Raw genomic sequence first — 21,487 nt, 5'->3', positions numbered from 1 at the left:
TGTCAGAAGCTTGGGAAGAAAGAGTAAGCGTTCCCTGCCCTTGTCCAGCACGCAGGGGCACCTCAGCTGGCTAGGTTAACAATGAGAGATCGGTCCTTTGTGTCCCGCTTGCTAGGCTGTGCAGCCCGGCTGGGTGACGAGGGTTCTGGGTCGCCAGCGCCTCCAACCTTGCGTGCAAGCTCCAGCGCCAGCAAAGTTTGCATCTCTGTCTCCAGCCTGTTCTGTCTCTTCCGCAGCCCGACAGGTACTGTCCCTTCTCGCCAGCCAGCTGTAGCTGTCCCACTATGGAGTCCCCGGTCCAGATCTTCCGCGGGGAGCCGGCCCCCACCTGCGCTCCTAGCGCCTGCCTGTTCCCCAACAGCAGCGCCTGGTTCCCGAACTGGGCCGAACCAGATGGCAACGGCACCGTAGGCGCCGAGGACGCGCAGCTGGAACCCACGCACATCTCTCCTGTCATCCCTGTCATCATCACCGCAGTCTACTCCGTGGTGTTTGTCGTGGGCTTGGTGGGCAACTCGCTGGTCATGTTCGTAATAATCCGGTGAGTGAGAGATCTTGACGCCTCAGAGACAAAGCTGGGCCAGGGCGGACAAGGAGGCGTGCAGCCAGCCTGGGGATGGGGATGGGATGTTTTCCTTACTAGGTTTCTGGAAGAATTTTTGGAGGGATGATGAATTTCCTGGCAAGTTTTCGGTAGGGCACTGTGAAGCTCACGCAGGACAGATCCCAGCAGCCAGAGAAGTCCAGGAGTGTTAAGCTCCTGCTTGGGCCAGGGTGGGTGAGGGCACAGGTATTGTCACCAGGTGAGGAAAAGAATCCATACACGTGGCCATTTGCCAAATGGCTTGCACCAGATTTTTCCCTTGCCAAATATTTACGAATGAGCACACTGAAGATAATTTCTCACGATTCATCAGCCTTGTGTTAATGGCTTATGAAACACAGCCAATACACTGTTTAGGGTTGTTGATAGCCATATTGGAGTCTAGTTTTAGAATTGCACTGCCATCCCATTCCTTTAGGATCTTTGGCTTTTATAAGAAAGCTATCTAATATTTATTCTCCAAAGTATAGGCCTTGCGGACTTCCAGAAATTCCTTTGATGATTTTGCCAACTCCATTTCTTCATTTGCTGTTGAAGGTTTGTTTTGACTGTCTTTTGTGGAATTTTCTTGAGTTCAACTACCTTTGGAAATTTCCCAGATACCCATATGTATGCTAATTTTCTGATAGATGAAGTGGCTTTTCTCCTTTGCTGCATTTTCTTTTTAACTTTGACTTTAGTTTTAGGAAAAAGAAGTATTTTATTTATTAACAATTTTAAAGGTGATGTATCTACAGAAAGGCAAATCCTTCTCATGGGAAATCATTACAATAACTGAAAATCTTTATAATTATTCATTTATTGACTTGGAAATATCAGGTAATTTATTCCCATCTCTGGCTCTGAGATTACAACCACCACTTATATCTCCAAATTCATATCACAAAGCTTATTTTACCTAGAATGAATGTGTGCAGTTCAACAACCTTAGCTTCCATCGTTACTTATTGCATTTCATAGAACTTGTATCAGTGTCTGTGGAAGACTGGGGCAAGGTGGATGTTTTGAAACCAAGTTGTTTATCTAAGTCATTAGTAATCCCAGGGCTGGGCTCCATTAAACAGATTGCACTAACCAATAAAAAAAAATCAGACAACTCTATTCTAAATTGTAACTAAGAATTGTAGGAGCCGTTTGCCACTTCTTGGTAATAAAACATTGGTACACACACACATACACACACACACGCAAAAGATGGTAACAAAAAATCACCTTGGTTCCTGCTATTCCCATATTTAAGTCCTTCCATTATTATTCAAATGGTCACCTGAAGTTTTGAGTTTGAAAAAGACTTGACTATTGCTCTACAGTCTTTTTTTTTTTAATGTGGCAGTGCAAACTAGTATTAAAATGGACAAAGAAACCTAAAATAATATTTGGATGATATGCACAGAGGACAGACCTGACTAGCGGAGGAAAGAATCCTTGTAGATTAAATATGACTTTCAATGGGTAGGTTTTCAAAAGATACCCAGCATTAAAATTTGTTAACTGAAGATAAATTCAGCTAAAAACAAAAAAGAAGTTAGGTAGTTAATATAACAGAATCATGCCTTCCCCTACTCCTTTGTCACTACTTAGAGGTTAAGTTTGAGAAAAGTTAAAAGTGGAGAATTTTATTGTCTTTCTGGGATGGCAACCTACTGAAATGACAGTTCCTCTAACTTGATAGCTAAGAAGGAGAAAGGAGTGTTTGAAATTTATTTATACGGGTAGATGATCCAGGAATTGAAAGTGAAAACTTTGAAAAGCAGCTAATAGGCTCGGTCTATTTAGCTCAGCAGAACAGACTTATGGTATGGTAAGAAAGCACAAAGAAGATAGGGCCGTGTTTATAGAACTGAGTAGATTAAATGTACCATACACATATATCTCACCCAGTTGAAACTGAGGCCTAAGCCACTCTGTCTACAAGGGTAGGAAATCATTTTTGAGATGTTCTTTTATCATACATGCAAAAGGGTGCTAGCATAGCTTAGTCTGTGGACTTTATTCATCTCAATTAAAAATAATAATGTACTTGTGATGCCAGGAGACAGAGGCCTCCCATCCACTGGATAACTCCACAAACATCTGAGAGGGCTGTTTCTGGGATGAGCCTGATGCTGTAAGCCTACAACTAAATCCAAGGCTTTCAGATGGGTGACCTACTGTCTCCTAAAGACCTTTAAAGTTTCAAGTGTTCTCATAATTTATTGTGTATCAATTGGTTTAGCCCCTTATTAGTAGGGCATATTAATATTTCAAGTAAAGACCTTAATATTTGAGCAGTTCAGCCTCCCCTCTTTCTAAGCTTTGGGCGTATTTATCCATAGGTGTGTCCACTGGTGTTAGGCTCAGAGGCTAGTCTTTGGTCTCTGGACTTCCTCCTTACAGCTCACCATCTGTAAGCCTTGTGATGCCCACATCCTGGGGTCTCCAGTCCTGTCAGGCAGCCCTGCCTCCAACATTGTCAGCATCCATTCTTCACTCACCACAGGTGCCCACACAAGATTATCTCATTTTTAACAAAGGTGTTTAAAATTTAATGCAGTTAACACAACTTATTAAAAATGTTAACTAAATATTGTTCATAGATTTCAATATCCTTATTACACTAAAGTAAACTTGTCTTTTAATTCCATATCTGTGATATTTTTAAAATACCCTTTATTCTCCAACAAATTAAAGGCATATACTTCAGGTAAATTATTTTATTTAATCTTCACAACCATAGGCAGCATATTCTCACAGCAGGTTAGACTGAGCAAGGTCACACGTTTTGCTAACCTGTGGGGCCTGAATGATCCTAGCAGCCTGATCTCAGAGCCTGTGTTTTTATCGACTCTGTTTCTCATTTATCGCTTTTGTAAACCTTTAGATACCTTCTTCCTTAAAGGATCTTACACCTCTCCCAGACTGTGTCTTCTGTTACTCAGCCTATGCTCCATGAGCCCTTAATCTAGCCTGTGTCTCTCAACACATATAACTGCCCTGCCTTTGTCTTTTTCCTGCTGTGTGACTGACATTTTAACCCTCAATAAAGCCTTTGATTCACTTTCCCTGCTTTTACATCTGGGCAGTTGAATGCTTTGGATAAATCAGCCTTATCTTTGGTCACAGCTAAGTGGCTGTCCTAAAGTATATCCAACTTCTGTTCTGCCTAGAAGTTCTCATATATTCATCTCCTATTTGGTGCTTAAAACAAATATTGTCTTCTAATTTTAATTAAAAATAAATGAATGATTCCTAAACCCTCTACCTAATTACAGTCCCTCAAGTTCACTGAATAGTCTTAGCTGAAAGTTGATTGAGATGTCAGAGTTCAGCTGCTGAGAGCAACCCTTCTCAGCCTCTATGCATTGGCAGCCACTCCCCCTCACTTAGGGGAGGAGCTTTCCCTCTCTAGCCAGTCAACTCCATGCTTCTGGATTTTCAGTTCCATTATCTTGTTATGTCTCTTTGCCACATTGGGTATCTCATTTCCCTTTGCATTTTGTTCTTGTACTGTCAGCACAAAGACATACTCAGGCATTCATCATCTCACAAATGACAATGCAATATCTGTCCACTCTTCTTTTTCTGATTTTTCTTAACAAATAACAGTTTACTACTGCTACCTATCATAGATAAGTGGAGGAGAATCCCTGCTCTTTGTTGTCTTCCATAATCTCTCTGCTCCCATACCTTGGTTCTTTCCTGTGACTTTGAGAGTCCTGATGTTTATGTTCCATCTGCTCCTTTGACCTGGCCATGGTTTGACTTCTTTGGGGAATCTGGCATGCTTGATCAGTCTTAGTTTCTGGCTTTCTCCAACAGCACTCTCTCCTCGGATTCCCATTGCACACTCTAGGCTTATTTTTGGTTCCCATCACAGATTTATTCTCCCCTAATATTTCTTGTTTTTCTTTAAACATTTATTATTTGGTACAGAAACACACAGACACACATGTAGATAGAGAGAGAAAGAGAGAGCTATCTTCCAAACAAAGGTTTAGTTCCCAAATGGCTTTAGCAGTCAGGTCTGGGAAAGGGCAATTGTGAGAGCCAGGAATTCCATTTAAGTCAGCCATGAGGGAGGCAGAGGTCCAAGAAATTGGGCCTTTATCTGCTGGCTTCCCAGTTTCCTTAGCAGGAAGCTGGATCAGAAACAGTGTAGCCAGGAATCTGATATGGGATGCTGGCATTGCAAATGATGGCTTAACTTGCTGTGCCATAATACCAGTCCCTCTAATGATGTTTAAGTGATCATATTCTCCAAGATCTTTTGTCTTTGATCGTAACTTTTCATACTCTGTATTTAACAAGATTGAATCAGAGAAGCAGAGCCCGTAGGGAATAGGAATGAGGACAAAAAAAAATTTTGCAAGGAATTGACTTGTGTGACTGTGGAACTGGTTGAGAAAGTCTAAAATCTGTAGGGCAGTGCAATGTTTTGTTTATAGCTTGAATATACCGCAAAAATTTGCGTTAAAATTTTAGCCCAATCATAACATAAAAGTAGATCAATTTGATCTTTAGATGTGGGAAGTGAATAGGTTTAAACAAGGGCCCTAGGGTGGAGGCTGGCGATTGAGTCCTTGTAGCTTTATAAGGAGACCACTTGGTTGTGTGATGCTGTCACAGCCAGAAGACCTTCAAAAGTATGAGGTCATCATGAGGTGATGCTCTTAGATGTTGAACCTCTAAACCATGAGTGAAAATAAACCCATCTTCCTTATAAACTAAGCTTTCATGTACAGTTATTTATTGTAACAAAAATAGACAAATAAAAACAAGAAACCTGGAAGGACAGGCAGACATTTTCAGCTGAAATTCAATCTTTAAATGGGCAGCTGTGCTAGTAGGCATACCTACTAATTGGACTGAGATAACCCAGGTTATCTGGGATGACTTACCTTGCTTAAAGACAATTAATGATGGATTTGAGTCACATCTACCTAAGCCATAAAGCATAGACAAGTGTTGGAAGACCTGAGGACTATATCTTGTCCAAGGTAAAGCATCACATCGACCATCACACTCTTTTTACTGGCTTCTGCTATTCTTCTGAGGACCACTGTCAGATACATTCTAAATATTCCAAATACACAGTAGGACCCATCCTTTTAGACTATCTTAATTTTAGTGGAAGGTACTGTCTTCACATTGGTCATCCTGTCTCAACAGGGTCAGAAACATGGGAAGCAATGGGGTGATGAATTGAGTGTCTGTCAGAGAGCCTTGCTCTTCCAGCCCAGGTTTCTTGCTTTCCTTCCTCAAGGTGCCCAGTGCAGTAACAAAGGGGGCATGCACTTACATAGTCCATAATCTCACAAGTGTCAGTGTAACTCGCCTAAAACTTTAGCACCACACCACATACAGAAAGACATGACCCAAGACAGTTACAAAGGCAGCTACATAATTTATTGCTGCGTATTGATGCCAGGCTTATCTTGGTCTTTGATTGAAATGATAGGTTCTAGGAACGGTATTGTTACACATCATGTTAAGCAGCTTCTTGGGATATCTGTATTTATTAGGGAGTGTATGGGATGAGTCCCAACTTTGTTTTTTTAATGCAACTTCCTGTTGATGCATTCTGGCAGGCAGTGGATGATGGCTTAAGGACTTGGGAGACCCAGAAGAAATTTCAGTTTTCTGGATTGTCTTGGCCCAGTGCTGATTGGATGGAAAATTTCTCTCTCTTTTACTGTCATTTTACTTTTCTAGTACATAAAATATTTTAAAATAATCACAAATTCTTGTTTCCCAAATCCTGTCTTGAAAACAACATTAAAATAGTTTTATATACAAATATAACCATAGTCACTTCAGAAATTATTTTCATAGCAGCTTGTCTTTCATTTCTCCAAGCAATTTGCACATATTTGACAACCCCTTAAAAGAGAGAATTAGTTTTACAGTAACTGCTTACATGGATTAGCTGCAATGATGTTTATATGATTGCAGAGGAAGTTCAAGCCTTTCAGAACTGTTTCAAGGATCAGACTAAGCACCCACAGGAAAAAAAAAGGAAGACAAGGAAGGAGGGGAGGCGGGGTGGGAGGAAGAAAGCCAATTTGGTGATCAGGAATAGAGCTCTAAAACTTTTGAATACTCTAGTCAAAATTGCAACCTTCAAAATCATTTCATGATTGCGTTGACTGTAATCTTTTCCTGGCTTCCTATCTTGGTGTGAGAAGCAGTTTATTTCTCATAGTGCAGAAAAGCCCATTTCCATTCATCATTCCGCTGGATCTTGAGCAGCAGTGTTTTTTTGTGAACTGTGCCGAGGGTGCCTCCTTCATTCCAGCTGAGCATCAGGATGCATTTTTTTCTGTTGTATGGGGAGTCTGTGCACAGCTAAAATCCTTGTGCTAATGTCTATTACCCTCATGATACATACTTGACACACTAATCAGAATGCTTTTCAAGTTATAGATTCACAGATTCACATTGCTTCACTGACAAAACACCTGATTCCTTCAGAAAACATGTGGATTCTGAGAGCACTTAAGAAACAGAGTATTTCTAAGATTTTTTTTCTCAATATTTCTTCATCCAGAACAAGTGGGCACAATAGCACAATATGGGTTGCAATGTGGATTATTAAGGCAGTGGCAAGTAATTAATGATAATAGCACTAACGAGAGCAACAGCATCACTGATGATGACAACAGAAGCTGGCATTCATGCACCAGATCCAATTATCCAAGACCAGATCCGGTGCTAAGTAATTCTATGCATGCCTCATTTAATCATCATGACAATTGTATCAGATTATAGAAAGTTCCTAAAGCACTGTCTGTCACATCATAACTCATTACTAAATGCTTAAAATGATTTTGGCCTTCTGATGCTCATGGTCCTCTGTGGCCTGACATCACTGCTCCTAGCACAATCAGCCTCTGCTTGTTGTCTAGCTTCATCCCTGAGCCAGTTAAATCCAGTGAGTTGCTGACCCATGAAAGACACTAGTCATCAAATCTCTCTTGTCTAAACTCTTCTCAAAGTTAAGCCCAGCCAATTTCTTGCTTATTACTCACTGATCTTCTCTTCTGTATATTTCTTTAGTTCACGTTATGAGTTGATTAGTGAGACTCCATAGGTGTGTCGTTGAATTTATTTTCCAGCCCCCAGTGCCATATATATTGATTATTACACATAAGCACTTTAAAAAGTGTTGAAAGCTACAGGATAAATACTATGGAGGAAAGTAAACATAAGCGCAGAAGAAAATGTATGTAACTTCCAACATGGGAAAATATTTGAGGTTAAGTATAAAAATAGCTAAATTAAAAAAACCAAAAATGTGTTCGTTTTCAAAGGTATATCAAGATTAGCATTTTATAGCATTGGTGTTGTGGCTCAGTGGGTTAAATTGCTTCTTATGACACTAACGTCCCATATGAGTGCTGCTTCAACTCTCAGCTTCTCTGATTCCAATCCTGTTCTTTGCTAATGCACTCTAAAAGACAGTGTAAGTTGACCATACTTGGACTTCTGCCGTTCTTGTAGGAGACCTGGTTGGAGTTCCAGCTCCTTGCTTCAGCCTGGTCCAGCCCTGGCTATTGTGATCCTCTGGGGAGTGAGCCAACAGATGGATGCTCTCTCTGTTGTCTCTTCCTTTCCCCCCCTCTTTTCTGTTGTTCTGTCTTTCCAAGGGAAAGAAGCAACCTGGAGAGTACATAATCTGGGAGTGAGTGCGGCCTAGAAGGGAAAGAGTGGGCACCTCCTTCGGGGCTACCACTCTCCTTGGACAGCATGAACACCAGGACAGGGGCAGGGGTGGCTAGATAGAAGGGCACCTGCCAGTAGGTGTGTGGGCTGGATAGTAGGTTGGTTGGTTGAACTAGGCTTCAATGCCCACTGACAAGTACCAGAGCTAAAGGGGATGTGGGACAGACTTGACAAGCCTGCGGTGCATACTGGCAAGCATGGGAACCAGGGTAGGGGGCAGAACCGGTAGGGGTTATGGGGAGTCGCCCCAACTAGGCTGCAGTTCCAACCAGTTTGCGTGAGGACCGAGTATGAAGTGGGCAGGATCGAACTGGACTACAACACCCGCTGGTTCACGAGGAAGACAGGGCTGGAAACAGAACGAACCCAGCAATCCCAACGACCAGCATGAGCATAAGCTGATTGGTGTGACGGACGGTGTCGGACTGTGTACTAGCAAACTCGCACAAGAATCAGGCCTGGGATCATCTCAGATGAAGTTTCTTTGGAGATCCCTCCAACTGAACTGCTGATCTTAGAACCCCAACCATGAAGAGACTGTCAGCCAGTGGATTCTGAATAGGGTTCATTGCGATTGGAACTGAGAGACTGGCAGCAATCCAGAACTGATGAACTCTCAAAACTGTATGAGCAGGACCCTCAGAGTGCGCCTCCCGTTGGGGATCTGGGATGGGTGGGAGGTTGGGTGGGGCTTTTCCCTTTGTTTTTTTCCCTGACCCCAGATACAGGGCAAAATGATATTGATGTGGAAACAATGGTATTACCCACTTTCACCCTGTAGCCCTTGACACTTTGTTCTCTAATCAACCAAGTAAGATTATTAAAACATAATTTAAAAAAAAAAAGAAAGTTTTACTGTGCTAATGTCATGAAGGTCAGAAGGAGTTCCTGATTCAAGAAATGTCATTGAATGTGAAAAATCAAAACACAGACTTCGATAGTGTATTTTCATCGCAAAAGCACCTTGTAACTCAGCAGTTATTTTCTACCTGTGTACTCTCAGAGTGCTGTATCCAGGAAGGAGGGACATGCTCCTGATAGGGCTGTATTCTAAGTCCACTGCATGGCACCATCATTTTCAGGTTTGCAGCATTGTAAAGTTTAGCAGTGGCAGCCCACAGAATTTGCTCTTTTAAAGCCATATGCCACCATGGTGTATATGCTAAAAAGTGCAACCATTTGCTGTCAACCCACCTCCAGTTTTTTTTATACAAACCAAAACTCCCACTCAGATGATGCCATTTGACTTGAAACAATTGTAAATTTTTGTAAAGCAGTGTAGCTGAAATGGAAAAGGATTTCATATCCTATAATAGTAAGAAAATGTATTTGTTTTTTCACCGGTGAGTATAACAAGAATGAAAGGACTTACTATTGGCTAATTCATCCGAGACATCAACCAGTCTCCCTGAGGGAAATATGAGAGCTGTGTTCAGATAACCTCAGAATCCAGCCTAGGAGAAGACATAAAAGATTAGCAAAACATTTGTTGAATTTATAGTTTATTCCTTCATGTACTTACACCTATGACTTCTCACTTTGTAAACATTTTATCTTTGAGCACCTTGGAAAAGGGTGTCCAATGTTACATTGTCCTGCATCTACTGGAATGGCATGTCACTTAACTCCCTGAGCTTAACATTCTTCAAAGATGTGAGGGGACAAAGATCCAAATCTTTGTTGTGAGGATCTTGTGAGAATTACGTATGATTCATACACAGAAGTCCAGTCATCAGACTTGGTAAATTGAAAAGTTCAGGGGGGATACAAAGTGCGACTATACAAACAGGGACCAGATTCATGGGTCTGGATTTCTGCCATGCCTTTCATTGCAGGATCCCTTGCAAAATGTTCAGGACAATCTTATGATTCTGATGTTGCCTCACCTGTGGAAGAGAGGTTCGATCTACCACATGGACTTATCTTTAGAACTAAAGGAGCAGTCACTGGGTGTATAAGGATGTGCTTGACACACAAAGCATTTTTTGAGATATGTGATTGATAATGGCTATTTCCTAGCTTAGCCTGCTAATTTTGAGCTATGATTGCAGGATTGCAGGATTTGAATTACACATAAGTGCAAGGTGGCAGTTTCATACATTTATTAGTTGTAAATTTTTTGAGAAGCCAAAAGCAAGCTGTCTTTCAAGATTTTATGATTGATTTTAATGATGCAAGTGACATTTTGTGGTAATTTATGTATTACTTCATTCTTGTTTTTCTTCAGTGGTACCTTATATGGTCCCAGACTTTGTTTTTACTCTCACCTTTTATATCTAAAGCTGGATTGGATAACTGTGACTTTAAGAGTTATCTAGGTCCCAGCGCAGTGGTCTAGTGGCTAAAGACCTTGCCTTGAATGCCCTGGGATCCCATGTGGGAGCCAGTTCTAATTCCGGCAGCTCCACTTCCCATGTAGCTCCCTGCCTGTGGCCTGGGAAAGCAGTCGAGGACAGCCCAAAGCTTTAGGTTCCTGCACCCACGTGGGAGACCCAAGGAGGTTCCTGGCTCCTGGTTTCAGATTAGCTCAGCTCCAGCTGTTGCAGTCACTTGGGGAATGAATCATCGGATGAAGATCTTCCTCTCTGTCTCTCCTCCTCTCTGTACATCTAATTTTGCAGTAAAAATAAAATAAATCTTTAAAAAAAGTTACCTATAAACTACATTCCTCTCTGATTCTGTGCTAACTAGCAGCTCTGCTTTGCATGAGAGCATAAAATAAATCATATATATTCTTTTAAAAATTATTTATTTTTATTGGAAAGTCAGATATACAGAGAGACAGATCTTCCAACCGGTGATTCACTCCCCAAGTGGCTGCAATGGCCTGAGTTGAGCCAATCTGAAGCCAGGAGCCATCTCTGGGTCTCTCACATGGATACAGGGTCCCAAGGCCATGCTCGACTGCTTTCCCAGGCCATAACCAGGGAGCTGGATGGGAAGCAGGGTGGCTGGGATATATACTGGTGCCCACATGGGATTCCGGCACATGAAAGGCAAGGACTTTAACCACTAGGCTACCATGCTGGGCCCAGTCATACATATTCAATGGGTCAGGTGCAGCTCACTATATCTGGAACGCTGTGAGATAAATATTGTAATTTTCTGCTTTAGATTCAGAAAAACAGAAACTTTGGGATGGCTTATTAACTCTCGATAGTCTACTCTTCTGTGGAGGGAAAGATGAGTACCACAACCCAAATCTTCCCTACTTTAAAAATCAATGCATGCCAGTCTGACTGCATAAAGAAAGAGGGAAATATCAGAGCCACAAAATACAAGAGTGGGTTAAAAAGGTATTACCTTCTGGAATTTCTTCTAGACTTTTATTTCCAGAAATTTGGAGAACTAGAAGGTAAGTTTGGTAAAATGTATTTTTAAGCATAAAGCCATATATTTAAGAAGACAATTTCTAAATATCATTTTTTTCAAGTTCTTATTGGAAGCATCTGGTCCTTTCACAGTAGATGTCTGTACTTGGTTATATTCATGCTTTTTGAAAGCCTATGCTGTGAATACTTGGCATATTTACTCACTTTTTAAAACTTATGGACCATTTAATAGTGCATAAGTGAAAAGTGTGCAGATAAAGTAAACTTTTAAATGATCTCTTCATTCCAGATTCCATCACTCTCCAGATAACAGAACACCGAAATAGAAACTAACAGATATGGGCTGTGGTACTTGTCTTTTTGATACTGACTCAGGTTCTTTGCCTTTACACTGAACTGACAGGAGACCAACATGTAAGCTAAGATTTACTGGGGGCTTATGTTCCCACATCATGGAGAGAGCAAGGCACAGAGTCTCTAGCAGGAACTGAACAGAGCGTTTGTTGGGCTGGGGAGGATTGACTGTGCCATTTCAGTCTCTGGCTTTTCTCCTCCATACAGCACTTTGATTTGAACTCAGCTCCAAGTTCTGTGCAGATGTGGTTGCTTCTTTTGCACATAGTACTTTATTTTTGTTTTATTCTTTTAAGTTTTTATTTTTCATGATGCAGTTCCATTGGCTCAGTGATTTCTGCTGTTCCTCCCCATTCCTCCTCTCTCTCACTTTTTGTGTCTCTATATTATCACAGTAGTATAGTTCTTCAGCGACAATCACAGATTCTGCTACCACCTTTTCTCCAGGAGTAGAGATGTATATTGTAATGTATTTTCACTTCTTCATGTCTTCACAGGTTGCATATGAGTCACACAAGGCTATTGTGGACATGCATGCAGGTTGAGGAGTCAGTAAAGGGACGGTAGGGAGTCTTCTGTGGTATAAATGCCCATGATTGGTATGGAGCTGCAGATAGATAGATAGCTGACAGGTCTGGAAGGGCAGAGTGAGTTGTGTTTCTATGCTCTCTCATTTTCAGTGCCTTCCCACCTCCATAAAATCACATCTACTGGTGCCCAGCATGATAGCAGAGCAGCTAAAGTCCTTGCCTTGAATGTGCCGGGATCCCACATGGGCGCCGGTTCTAATCCCAGCAGCTCCACTTCTCATCCAGCTTCCTGCCTGTGGCCTGGAAAGCAGTCGAGGACGGCCCAAAACTTTGGGACCCTGCACCCATGTGGGAGACCTGGAAGAGGATCTTGGCTCCTGATTTCGGATTGGCTCAGTTCCAGCCGTTGCCGTCACTTGGGGAATGAGCCATTGGATGGAAGATCTTCCTCTCTGTCTCTCCTTCTGTGTATCTGCCTTTCCAATAAAAATAAATAAATCTTTAAAAGAAAAACACATCTAGTTCCTGAGAAGTACCCTGAAATGGGTAAGAAAGAGGAAAATGGACTGGAAGGAAATTCAGTAGACACTGAGGGCAAAGTGTGATCGTACAGGCCAAATATTTTGAGTTGGGCCATATACTCCTGGATGTCATATATTGAAGGCTAGGTTTTATTGTCCTATTTAATAAATTAGCTGTGTACTGAGTTTAGGCTCAAGACGGACTGACTTAACATCAGCTCACATTGCTCCAAGAGGAGTCGGAGATGCTATTACTAAGTAGGAAGTGATGTTTCTTATGCGAAACGGACATAGATGAACTTATTGTGACAAAGCCTGCAAGTATTAGCTGTACATGAAGTAATTAACATTTTTTGGATTTCTTCCAACATACTTTACCTCTTGATTTTGGAACACTTGGTGCTGTAGTCTGGAATGTTTAATATTCTGTAGATCTCTGAGAAAGCAGTCTCTAAACAAAGCAATCCTTTCAATTCAGTTTTAGTGGAAAATGGAATGGTTCTAGACCTCATGTCATAACAGAAAAAAATGATTCCACCTTATGAACACTCTTTCTGCTCTGCCTTGTACATCACATGCCTTCCACTGGCATAGACAACCAAATATATTTTAAATTTTTTCTCAAGATTGGAGTAAAGAGAGACGATGTATTAGACTGTACAGGACTACATATAGGGCTATGATATATATAAAAACACAGCTGCTTCATTTATGTGATGCATCTTTGAAGATTTATTAATTTAAAGGCAGACTTACAGAGCAGATGGGGAGACACATAGAAAAAAGAAGTCTTCCATTCACTGGTTCACTTCCCAAATAGCCACAGTGGCAGAGGCTGAGCCAGGCTGAAACCAGGAGCCAGCAGTTTCTTTTAGGTCTTTCATGTGGGTGTAGAGGCCCAAGTTCTTGAGCCCTCTTCTGCTGCTTTCCCAGGTGCATGAGAAGGGGCAGGATTGGAATTGGAACAGCTGGAAGTTGAATCGTCATCCATATAAAATGCTGGCACTACAGGCAGTAGCTTTACCCACTATACCACAAAACTGGCTCCCTATGTAATATAGTTTAAATGACAAAGTAGTGGCACATTAGAAAACAGTAATCGATACAGTTAATTGTATTATAGCCATTGGGATTATATACATTTAAAATTAAAGGCAAGTTTTCAGTAAAATATTATATACATATATAATTGATTTTTCTAAATAATCCGGGGGAAGAAAACAGTGTTGAAGGAGGAAGGAAAAATGCAGTTTAAAAATGCTTGAAGTTGGGCCCGGCTGCGTGGCCTAGTGGCTAACGTCCTCGCCTTGAATGCGCCAGGATCCCGTATGGGTGCCGGTTCCACTTCCCATCCAGCTCCCTGCTTGTGGCCTGGGAAAGCAGTCAAGGACGGCCCAAAACTTTGGGAACCTGCACCTGCATGGGAGACCTGGAAAAGGTTCCTGGTTCCTGGCTTTGGATTGGCACAGCACCAGCCATTGCGGTCACTTGGGGAGTGAATCATCAGATGCAAGATCTTCCTCTCTGTCTCTCCTCCTCTCTGTATATCTGACTTTGCAATAAAAATAAATAAATCTTTAAAAAAAATGCTTAGTTGAGCATTTGATCAAAATGAATTGTCAGCCACAAAATGAAGACTGTATTACTTTCAAGTTTGTTGAAATGATCTATCTGTACACTTATGGATATATTTATCCTTTTTTGTATTCTTAAAAAGGCATCCTTACTTTAAAGGCAAAGCAACAGAGAGGAAGAAAGAAGAGAGAGAGGAATTTTTCATATGCTGGATCACTTTCCAAAAAATGAAGTCGGGGCCAGGCCAAATCCAGGAGCCAGGGGCTCCATCCAGGTTTCCCGCATGTGTGGCATGGTTCCAGACACTTCAGCTTCTTGTGTTGTCTCCCAGGAGCATTAGCAGGAATCTGGATCTGAAGTTTAGCAGCTGAGACTCAATCTAGTAATCACTGATAGGATGTTTGAGTTTCATGCAGCTGTTTTACCAGCCCCATTTCTTCTTTACTTAAATAATTTTGTATCAATTCTAGATTAAAAAATTTTAGAATAAGTGGATTAAAAATAAAGATAATCCAAAGATATTTACTTTATAGGTTTGAGATGAGAATAGAAGAAAACATTATTGTTTCTTGTCTTTTAGGTACACAAAGATGAAGACTGCAACCAACATTTACATATTTAACCTGGCATTGGCAGATGCTTTGGTTACTACGACTATGCCCTTTCAGAGTACAGTCTATTTGATGAATTCCTGGCCATTTGGGGACGTGCTGTGCAAGATAGTCATTTCCATTGATTACTACAACATGTTCACCAGCATATTCACCTTGACCATGATGAGCGTGGACCGCTACATTGCCGTGTGTCATCCCGTTAAGGCTTTAGACTTTCGCACACCTCTGAAGGCCAAGATCATCAATATTTGCATTTGGCTCCTGTCATCATCTGTTGGCATATCTGCAATAGTTCTTGGAGGTACCAAAGTCAGAGAAGGTAAGAGCACTTATCTTCACCCAATTTATAAAAATGTGATTTCTGAGACTGGCGTGGTAGCCTAGTGGCTAGAGTCTTCCCCTTGCAGGCACTGGGATCCCATATGGGCACTGGGAAAGCAGTTAAGGACAGCTCAAAGCCTTGGGACCCTGCACCCACGTGGAGGACCTGAAGGAAGCTCTTGGCGCCTGGCTTTGGATCAGGTCATCTCCGATCGTCATTGTGGCCACTTGGGGAGTGAACCAGCAGACAGGAGATCTTCCTCTCTGTCTCTCCTTGTCTCTGTATATCTGGCTTTCTGATAACACTAAATAAATCTTTTGAAAAAACCCATGATTTCTAACTGCACAGACTTTAGATAGAGGTAAGCAGCACACATCTGAGGAAAAAGCTCAAAGACAGGCATATATATATATGAATATAAGGATACTTCAAAGAAGCTATTCTATTTTGGATGTATTCGTTCTTGCCCCATGGAAATAGGACTCTGGGCTGCACATTTGAATCCCCTGGGCACCTTAGAACATGGCTACCTGAGTCCAGGACCTAAAGGCTCTGGTTAATTTGGTGTGGCCTAGATGTCAAGATGTTTAATATGTCTCCAGGTGATTCCAACCTGTAGCCAACATAAGAACTATTGTTCCAGGAGTTTTACTTTGCTAGTAAGAGAAAACTATAGCAATATCTTTATAGGAATTCACTTGGTGCAGGGTGGTAGGGGACATTAAAACAATCACTCTGTACTTTATAAATGTTATTTGCAGTTCCAGGAGTCTAAATGCTCCAATTTATTGGGGAAAATTTGTGATTCTTGTGATTGATGAAAATTGAATATGTATAGTGAGGACTTTCCAGGTCACAGTAAAGGTTCTGGCTTTTAAATTACAGCTTATTTTGTATGGTGTCTTGTTTTATAAGACTCAAATTTTTAGAACACCTGTAAGATTCATAGCAAACCTGGGCACAGAGAGTACCATGCCTTCACACATACATGTTCTCCCTAGTTAATAATATGTCTCACCGGAATAGAACATTGATAACAACTGATGGACAGTATTAACACATCATTACCAACCAGAGATCATAGTTATGTTAGGATTCATTTCTGGGGCTATATATTCTATGGCATGCATCTTTTCCCTTAAAATATTTATTTATTTATTTATTTATTTATTTATTTATTTATTTATTTATTTATTTATTTAAAGAAGCAGAGAGACAGAGACAAAGAACTCCCATGTACTGGCTCACACCACAAATGCCTCCAGCAAGTGTATCTGCAGCATATTGAAGCCAGTATCTAGGACTTCAGTCCAGGTCTCCCATTTGCTTGGCAGCAAACCAACTATGCAAGTCATCATCAGCTGCCTCCAAGGATGTGCTGGGAGTCAGACCACTTGGGACTCAAACCCAGGTGCTCCAAGGCGGGATGCAGGAGTCCCAAGCAGCACCATGGCTGCCAGATTAAATGCAGCTTTTGTCTTAAATTTTATCTTTCATTTGTAGTGAAGAATGTTGTATGTCTTTTGAAATTATCAGTTTCTATCAAAACCATAGCGTGTGGGAATATAAAATACTTGATAAATTTTAAGAAATCTCCAACTTTGCCTATCAGATAAGCATTTTAAAGTGACTAATTACATGAAGAATTTTTTTCCTCATGCCAATGTAACTTGAAAATAAATTGCTGGAAACTCTTCTAAGGTCAAAATGTTTGTGTGCAAGAATTTCAGTTAAAGGAAAGACACTGTATTTCCACGGTGGACATGAGGAGAGTGGACTAAAGGATAACAAGAGATGGATGGTCATCCCAGCGTAAACAAAGAGCTAATTTTTATATTTCACATTTCACTTGTAGCCTTAATCACTAAATTCCTTCCAATCATTGTCAGAAGAAATGACATGTTAGAATAAGCGGATTTCAATCAGGCTTTTGAAAGAGGAAATGAAGATAGATGTGGCTTTGACAGGAAGGAGTTGTTAGGGATAAACATGCACAGATGCAATGGAAGAAGAGATTCACCCATTTTGGAAGATTAATTTGTGCAGCAAAACAGAGAAGAAAATGGCAGAAAATTAAAGTAGATTTATTTTCCATTGCAAATATTGCTTTCCAGTGTTGCTGATCACTGTTTTACCCATGAGGAAGGATCAGGGCAGGGAGAGGTCAACCTGCTCTGTACTGGCTAATTGCTCGGGAGCAAGCAGAAGTGTGTATTGTCTGGTTCTTGGTGACAGCGAATCTCCTGAAACAAGAGTAAAGGTACTGATGCTGGGACCCTGCTCATTCAAATATTAAGTCTACTACAAGATAATACTACACAGCAAACAGAAGTTGAGCAAACAGAGTAGTTTTCTAAGTATCATATAAAAGTATTTGTTTTATATGAATTGTATGCTATTGTTGTTAAGAAAACAAGTTTGTGTACTGGTTTCATGGCATAGTAGGCTAAGCCTCTACCTGCAGCACTGGCATTCCATTTGAGCATTGGTTTGTAGCCTGGTTGATCCACTTCCCATCCAGCTCCCAGCTTATAGTGTGGGAAAGCAGTAGAAAATGTTTCATGTCGGGCCCGGCGGCGTGGTCTAGCGGCTAAAGTCCTCGCCTTGAAAGCCCCGGGATCCCATATGGGCGCCGGTTCTAATCCCGGCAGCTCCACTTCCCATCCAGCTCCCTGCTTGTGGCCTGGGAAAGCAGTCGAGGACGGCCCAATGCTTTGGGACCCTGCACCCGCGTGGGAGACCCGGAAGAGGTTCCTGGTCCCGGCATCGGTTTGGCGCGTACCGGCCCATTGCGGCTCACTTGGGGAGTGAAACATCGGATGGAAGATCTTCCTCTCTGTCTCTCCTCCTCTCTGTATATCCGGCTTTTCAGTAATAATAAAATCTTTAAAAAAAAAAAAATGTTTCATGTCCTTGGGGCCTTGTCTTCACATGGAAGAGCCAGAAGAAGCTACAGGGTCCACCTCCAGCCATTGCAGCCATTTGGAGAATGAACCAGAGAATGGAAGACCTTCCCCATCCCCCATGTCTTTCCTTCTTTCTGTAACTCTGCTTTTCAAAAAAAAATTTTTTTTTAACCTTAAGAAAATTCTGGTTTATTGGAAATCCCTTGATGATGATTATGTTGACGATGATGAAATTTCTTCTTTGGCAATTTTCAATCCTGCTTTTTTTTGTTCTGTTTTTCTTTAAACTACTAATTTTTCAGAATTTTTGCCCATTTCAGTCAATGCCCTTAATTACAATGGATGCCATTGTTTCCATTAAATCACAACTCTAGAGGCATATTTAGACAAATTTCATATTAATTTTTATTGGCCTGAATAAATCAATAATGTTTATCAGATGAGTAGGATGTTGTTAAACTCAATGGCTAGATTTAAATATGTGCTCATTTATTACAAATAGACCTTAGCTTTTACTGCCAGAGACTTAAGTTTCAGAGAGCAGCTAGTACATAGTAACATTATACAAATAAGCAGCATGTAGTAAGTTAACAATTTACTTCTTCTGGAAGCCATTCATGTCAAGGATAAGCAATATTGTTATATAACCTTCTTTATTATACATTTCTGCTAATAATAAGTGGTAATTTCTAGTTCGATGTTCTGTATGTAGCTAAAAATGGGTAATACCATAAGGCATTTTCTTTAAATGTTGCCATCAGGTAACATCATCTATTATTATTGGACTTTTGCAACCAAAGGTATTAAAATTCATAATTTGAAGACTGTACCAATGGGAACAGTAATGGGTTTTTTCTTATGATTTTGTTGGTTGTGTCTCCTACAGACATGGATGTCATTGAGTGTTCCTTGCAGTTCCCAGATGATGACTACTCCTGGTGGGACCTCTTCATGAAGATCTGTGTCTTTGTCTTTGCGTTCGTAATCCCCGTCCTCATCATCATTGTGTGCTATACCCTCATGATCCTGCGCCTGAAGAGTGTCCGGCTCCTGTCTGGATCCCGAGAGAAGGATCGTAACCTGCGCAGGATCACCAGGCTAGTTCTGGTGGTGGTGGCTGTCTTCATCATCTGTTGGACCCCCATCCACATTTTCATCCTTGTGGAGGCTCTGGGAAGCACCTCCCACAGCACCGCTGCCCTCTCCAGCTACTATTTCTGCATTGCGTTAGGCTATACCAACAGCAGCCTCAACCCCATTCTCTATGCCTTTCTTGATGAAAACTTCAAGCGGTGCTTCAGAGACTTCTGCTTTCCCATTAAGATGAGGATGGAGCGACAGAGCACCAGTAGAGTCCGAAACACAATTCAGGATCCTGCTTACATGAGGGATGTTGACGGGATGAACAAACCAGTATGACTAGTCGTGGAGATGTCATCTTATGTTTCTTCTGGCAGAGGAGAGTTCAACGATTTGGGTGTGACTCAGGTTACAACAGCAGTGTGACATGGAGAGGAAGAATTTTTAATAAACTTAGAACTCTCGTGGCTGGAAATCCTTAGATGCAGGCTGCATGAACAGCCGAGATGACTGGGAACATCAAGGCTATGGGGATGGAGGACAAAAGGTGTGAGAAGCCTCCACTCTTTTCTAGGGCAAGAAAGCAAGGCTGACTCACAGTCCTTTTCATGAACAAGTAAACGGACCTTCAACTTCTGGGTACCTACATTTAGTCCAGCACTCATCTGGTGTGGCCTTCCTATGCAATGTAATCACAAGAACTCTGTTTAAGAAGTAAAGAAAAATCGCAGTTAAGTGTTGCTTCAGAGCTCAGTGGGCATCCAATCTAGGCATTGGCAGCAACAGCCTCAAGGGGAGTAAAAAGGAAAAAACAACAAGACAAAAAACAAAAAACACAAAAGAACCACTTTTTTGTGTGCTGTGGACACACATTTCACATGTCTATGTGGTTAGAGCTCGAGCCAAAGTATGACTGGGACTCACAACTGAGGTGTCAGACTTTCACGTACGATAGAACAATATTTATTATGTCATTGAAACAGGCAAAAGCTGGTTTCTGACAACTTAACGTCTTGAAAAATACAGATGCTGTTCTTTTTATTTTTGCATGCTGTTCAGGTAAATAGCCTTGTGTAAAGAATGTCCTGTTGTCAAGAAACATAATGTGGCTTAAATATCACAAATGTAGGCAATTTCATCTGTAAATAATAGTCTATGTACAAATAAGAGCCGGGTTTTCCTTCTAGGCAGGATATTTCCCTATTGTGTACTAACGATGACAGTTGAAGCTGAGAAATTTTGCTGCAATGAAAGCCACTGTCTGGGAGTCAGTCACAGTGTTATCACTTCCAGGGTCCCTGAGTACCAATTAATTCACATAATGAGTCACACATCTTTAACTTACTCCAGGGTTGTAACCTTGGCAGAATCTTGTTTATTTGCGGTACCTCTTTGTAAATTTACAGTTGTGACTAGATTCTATTGATGGAACACATGATGGTTGATTTGGGTAGAACTCAAGATAGTATTTTGTGGCTTTCAAGAGGAAGTAGATTTGTTCAAGCATGTGTGCTGACGGATGATATTATGCAGGTCCTGGGGCCTGGACACACCTTTCTCAATGTTCTCTGACAGGCATGCCTGGTGAGAAGAATGGTACATGAAGCACATTTAGGGTAATTTTGGTAAAAATTCCAAAGACATTAAATTCTCACTGTTCCCCTGTAACTCATGGTTTTAGGGTTATTGTTTTTTCTGTAATTTATCTAGGAAGAAGGGGATAACTCACAGATAACACCCATTGCTTTTCCTGTATATTATTAGGAGGTATCATATGGAATTTAATGTATATGTGCAGACCTATGAAATTATATCCATCACTGTATCTGTAAGCTCTGTTCACTATGCATTTTCCTGCTAGTAAATATCTTCTCTCCTTTTGGAAACAAACCTTGTGTAGAAAGTAGTACATGTTGGTCTCTATTCCAGAGTCAGATGACACTGATTG

General features: G+C 41.1%; 1 protein-coding gene across 1 annotated transcript; it reads left to right on the top strand.

Moving 5' to 3' along the window:
- Window positions 1-216: 216 nt before the first annotated feature.
- Window positions 217-20,219, top strand: OPRK1 (opioid receptor kappa 1). The gene is made up of 3 exons (XM_058668375.1): window positions 217-541; window positions 15,198-15,550; window positions 19,346-20,219. Exons 1-3 carry the CDS (start codon window positions 285-287, stop codon window positions 19,876-19,878), a joined length of 1,143 nt encoding a protein of 380 aa, XP_058524358.1. The 5' UTR covers window positions 217-284; the 3' UTR covers window positions 19,879-20,219.
- Window positions 20,220-21,487: the final 1,268 nt, after the last annotated feature.

Source organism: Ochotona princeps, chromosome 9 (assembly GCF_030435755.1).
Source record: "Ochotona princeps isolate mOchPri1 chromosome 9, mOchPri1.hap1, whole genome shotgun sequence".
Classification (NCBI taxonomy): Eukaryota; Metazoa; Chordata; class Mammalia; order Lagomorpha; family Ochotonidae; genus Ochotona; species Ochotona princeps.
This window is presented reverse-complemented; position numbering and strand designations above follow the sequence as displayed.

Excerpts from the sequence above, each read along its gene's own strand:
- OPRK1 (XM_058668375.1), top strand. The coding sequence starts at position 285 with ATGGAGTCCCCGGTCCAGATCTTCCGCGGGGAGCCGGCCCCCACCTGC. Across the intron at positions 542-15,197 it reads GTCATGTTCGTAATAATCCG|GTACACAAAGATGAAGACTG; the intron begins GTGAGTGAGAGA and ends CTTGTCTTTTAG. Across the intron at positions 15,551-19,345 it reads AGGTACCAAAGTCAGAGAAG|ACATGGATGTCATTGAGTGT; the intron begins GTAAGAGCACTT and ends TGTCTCCTACAG.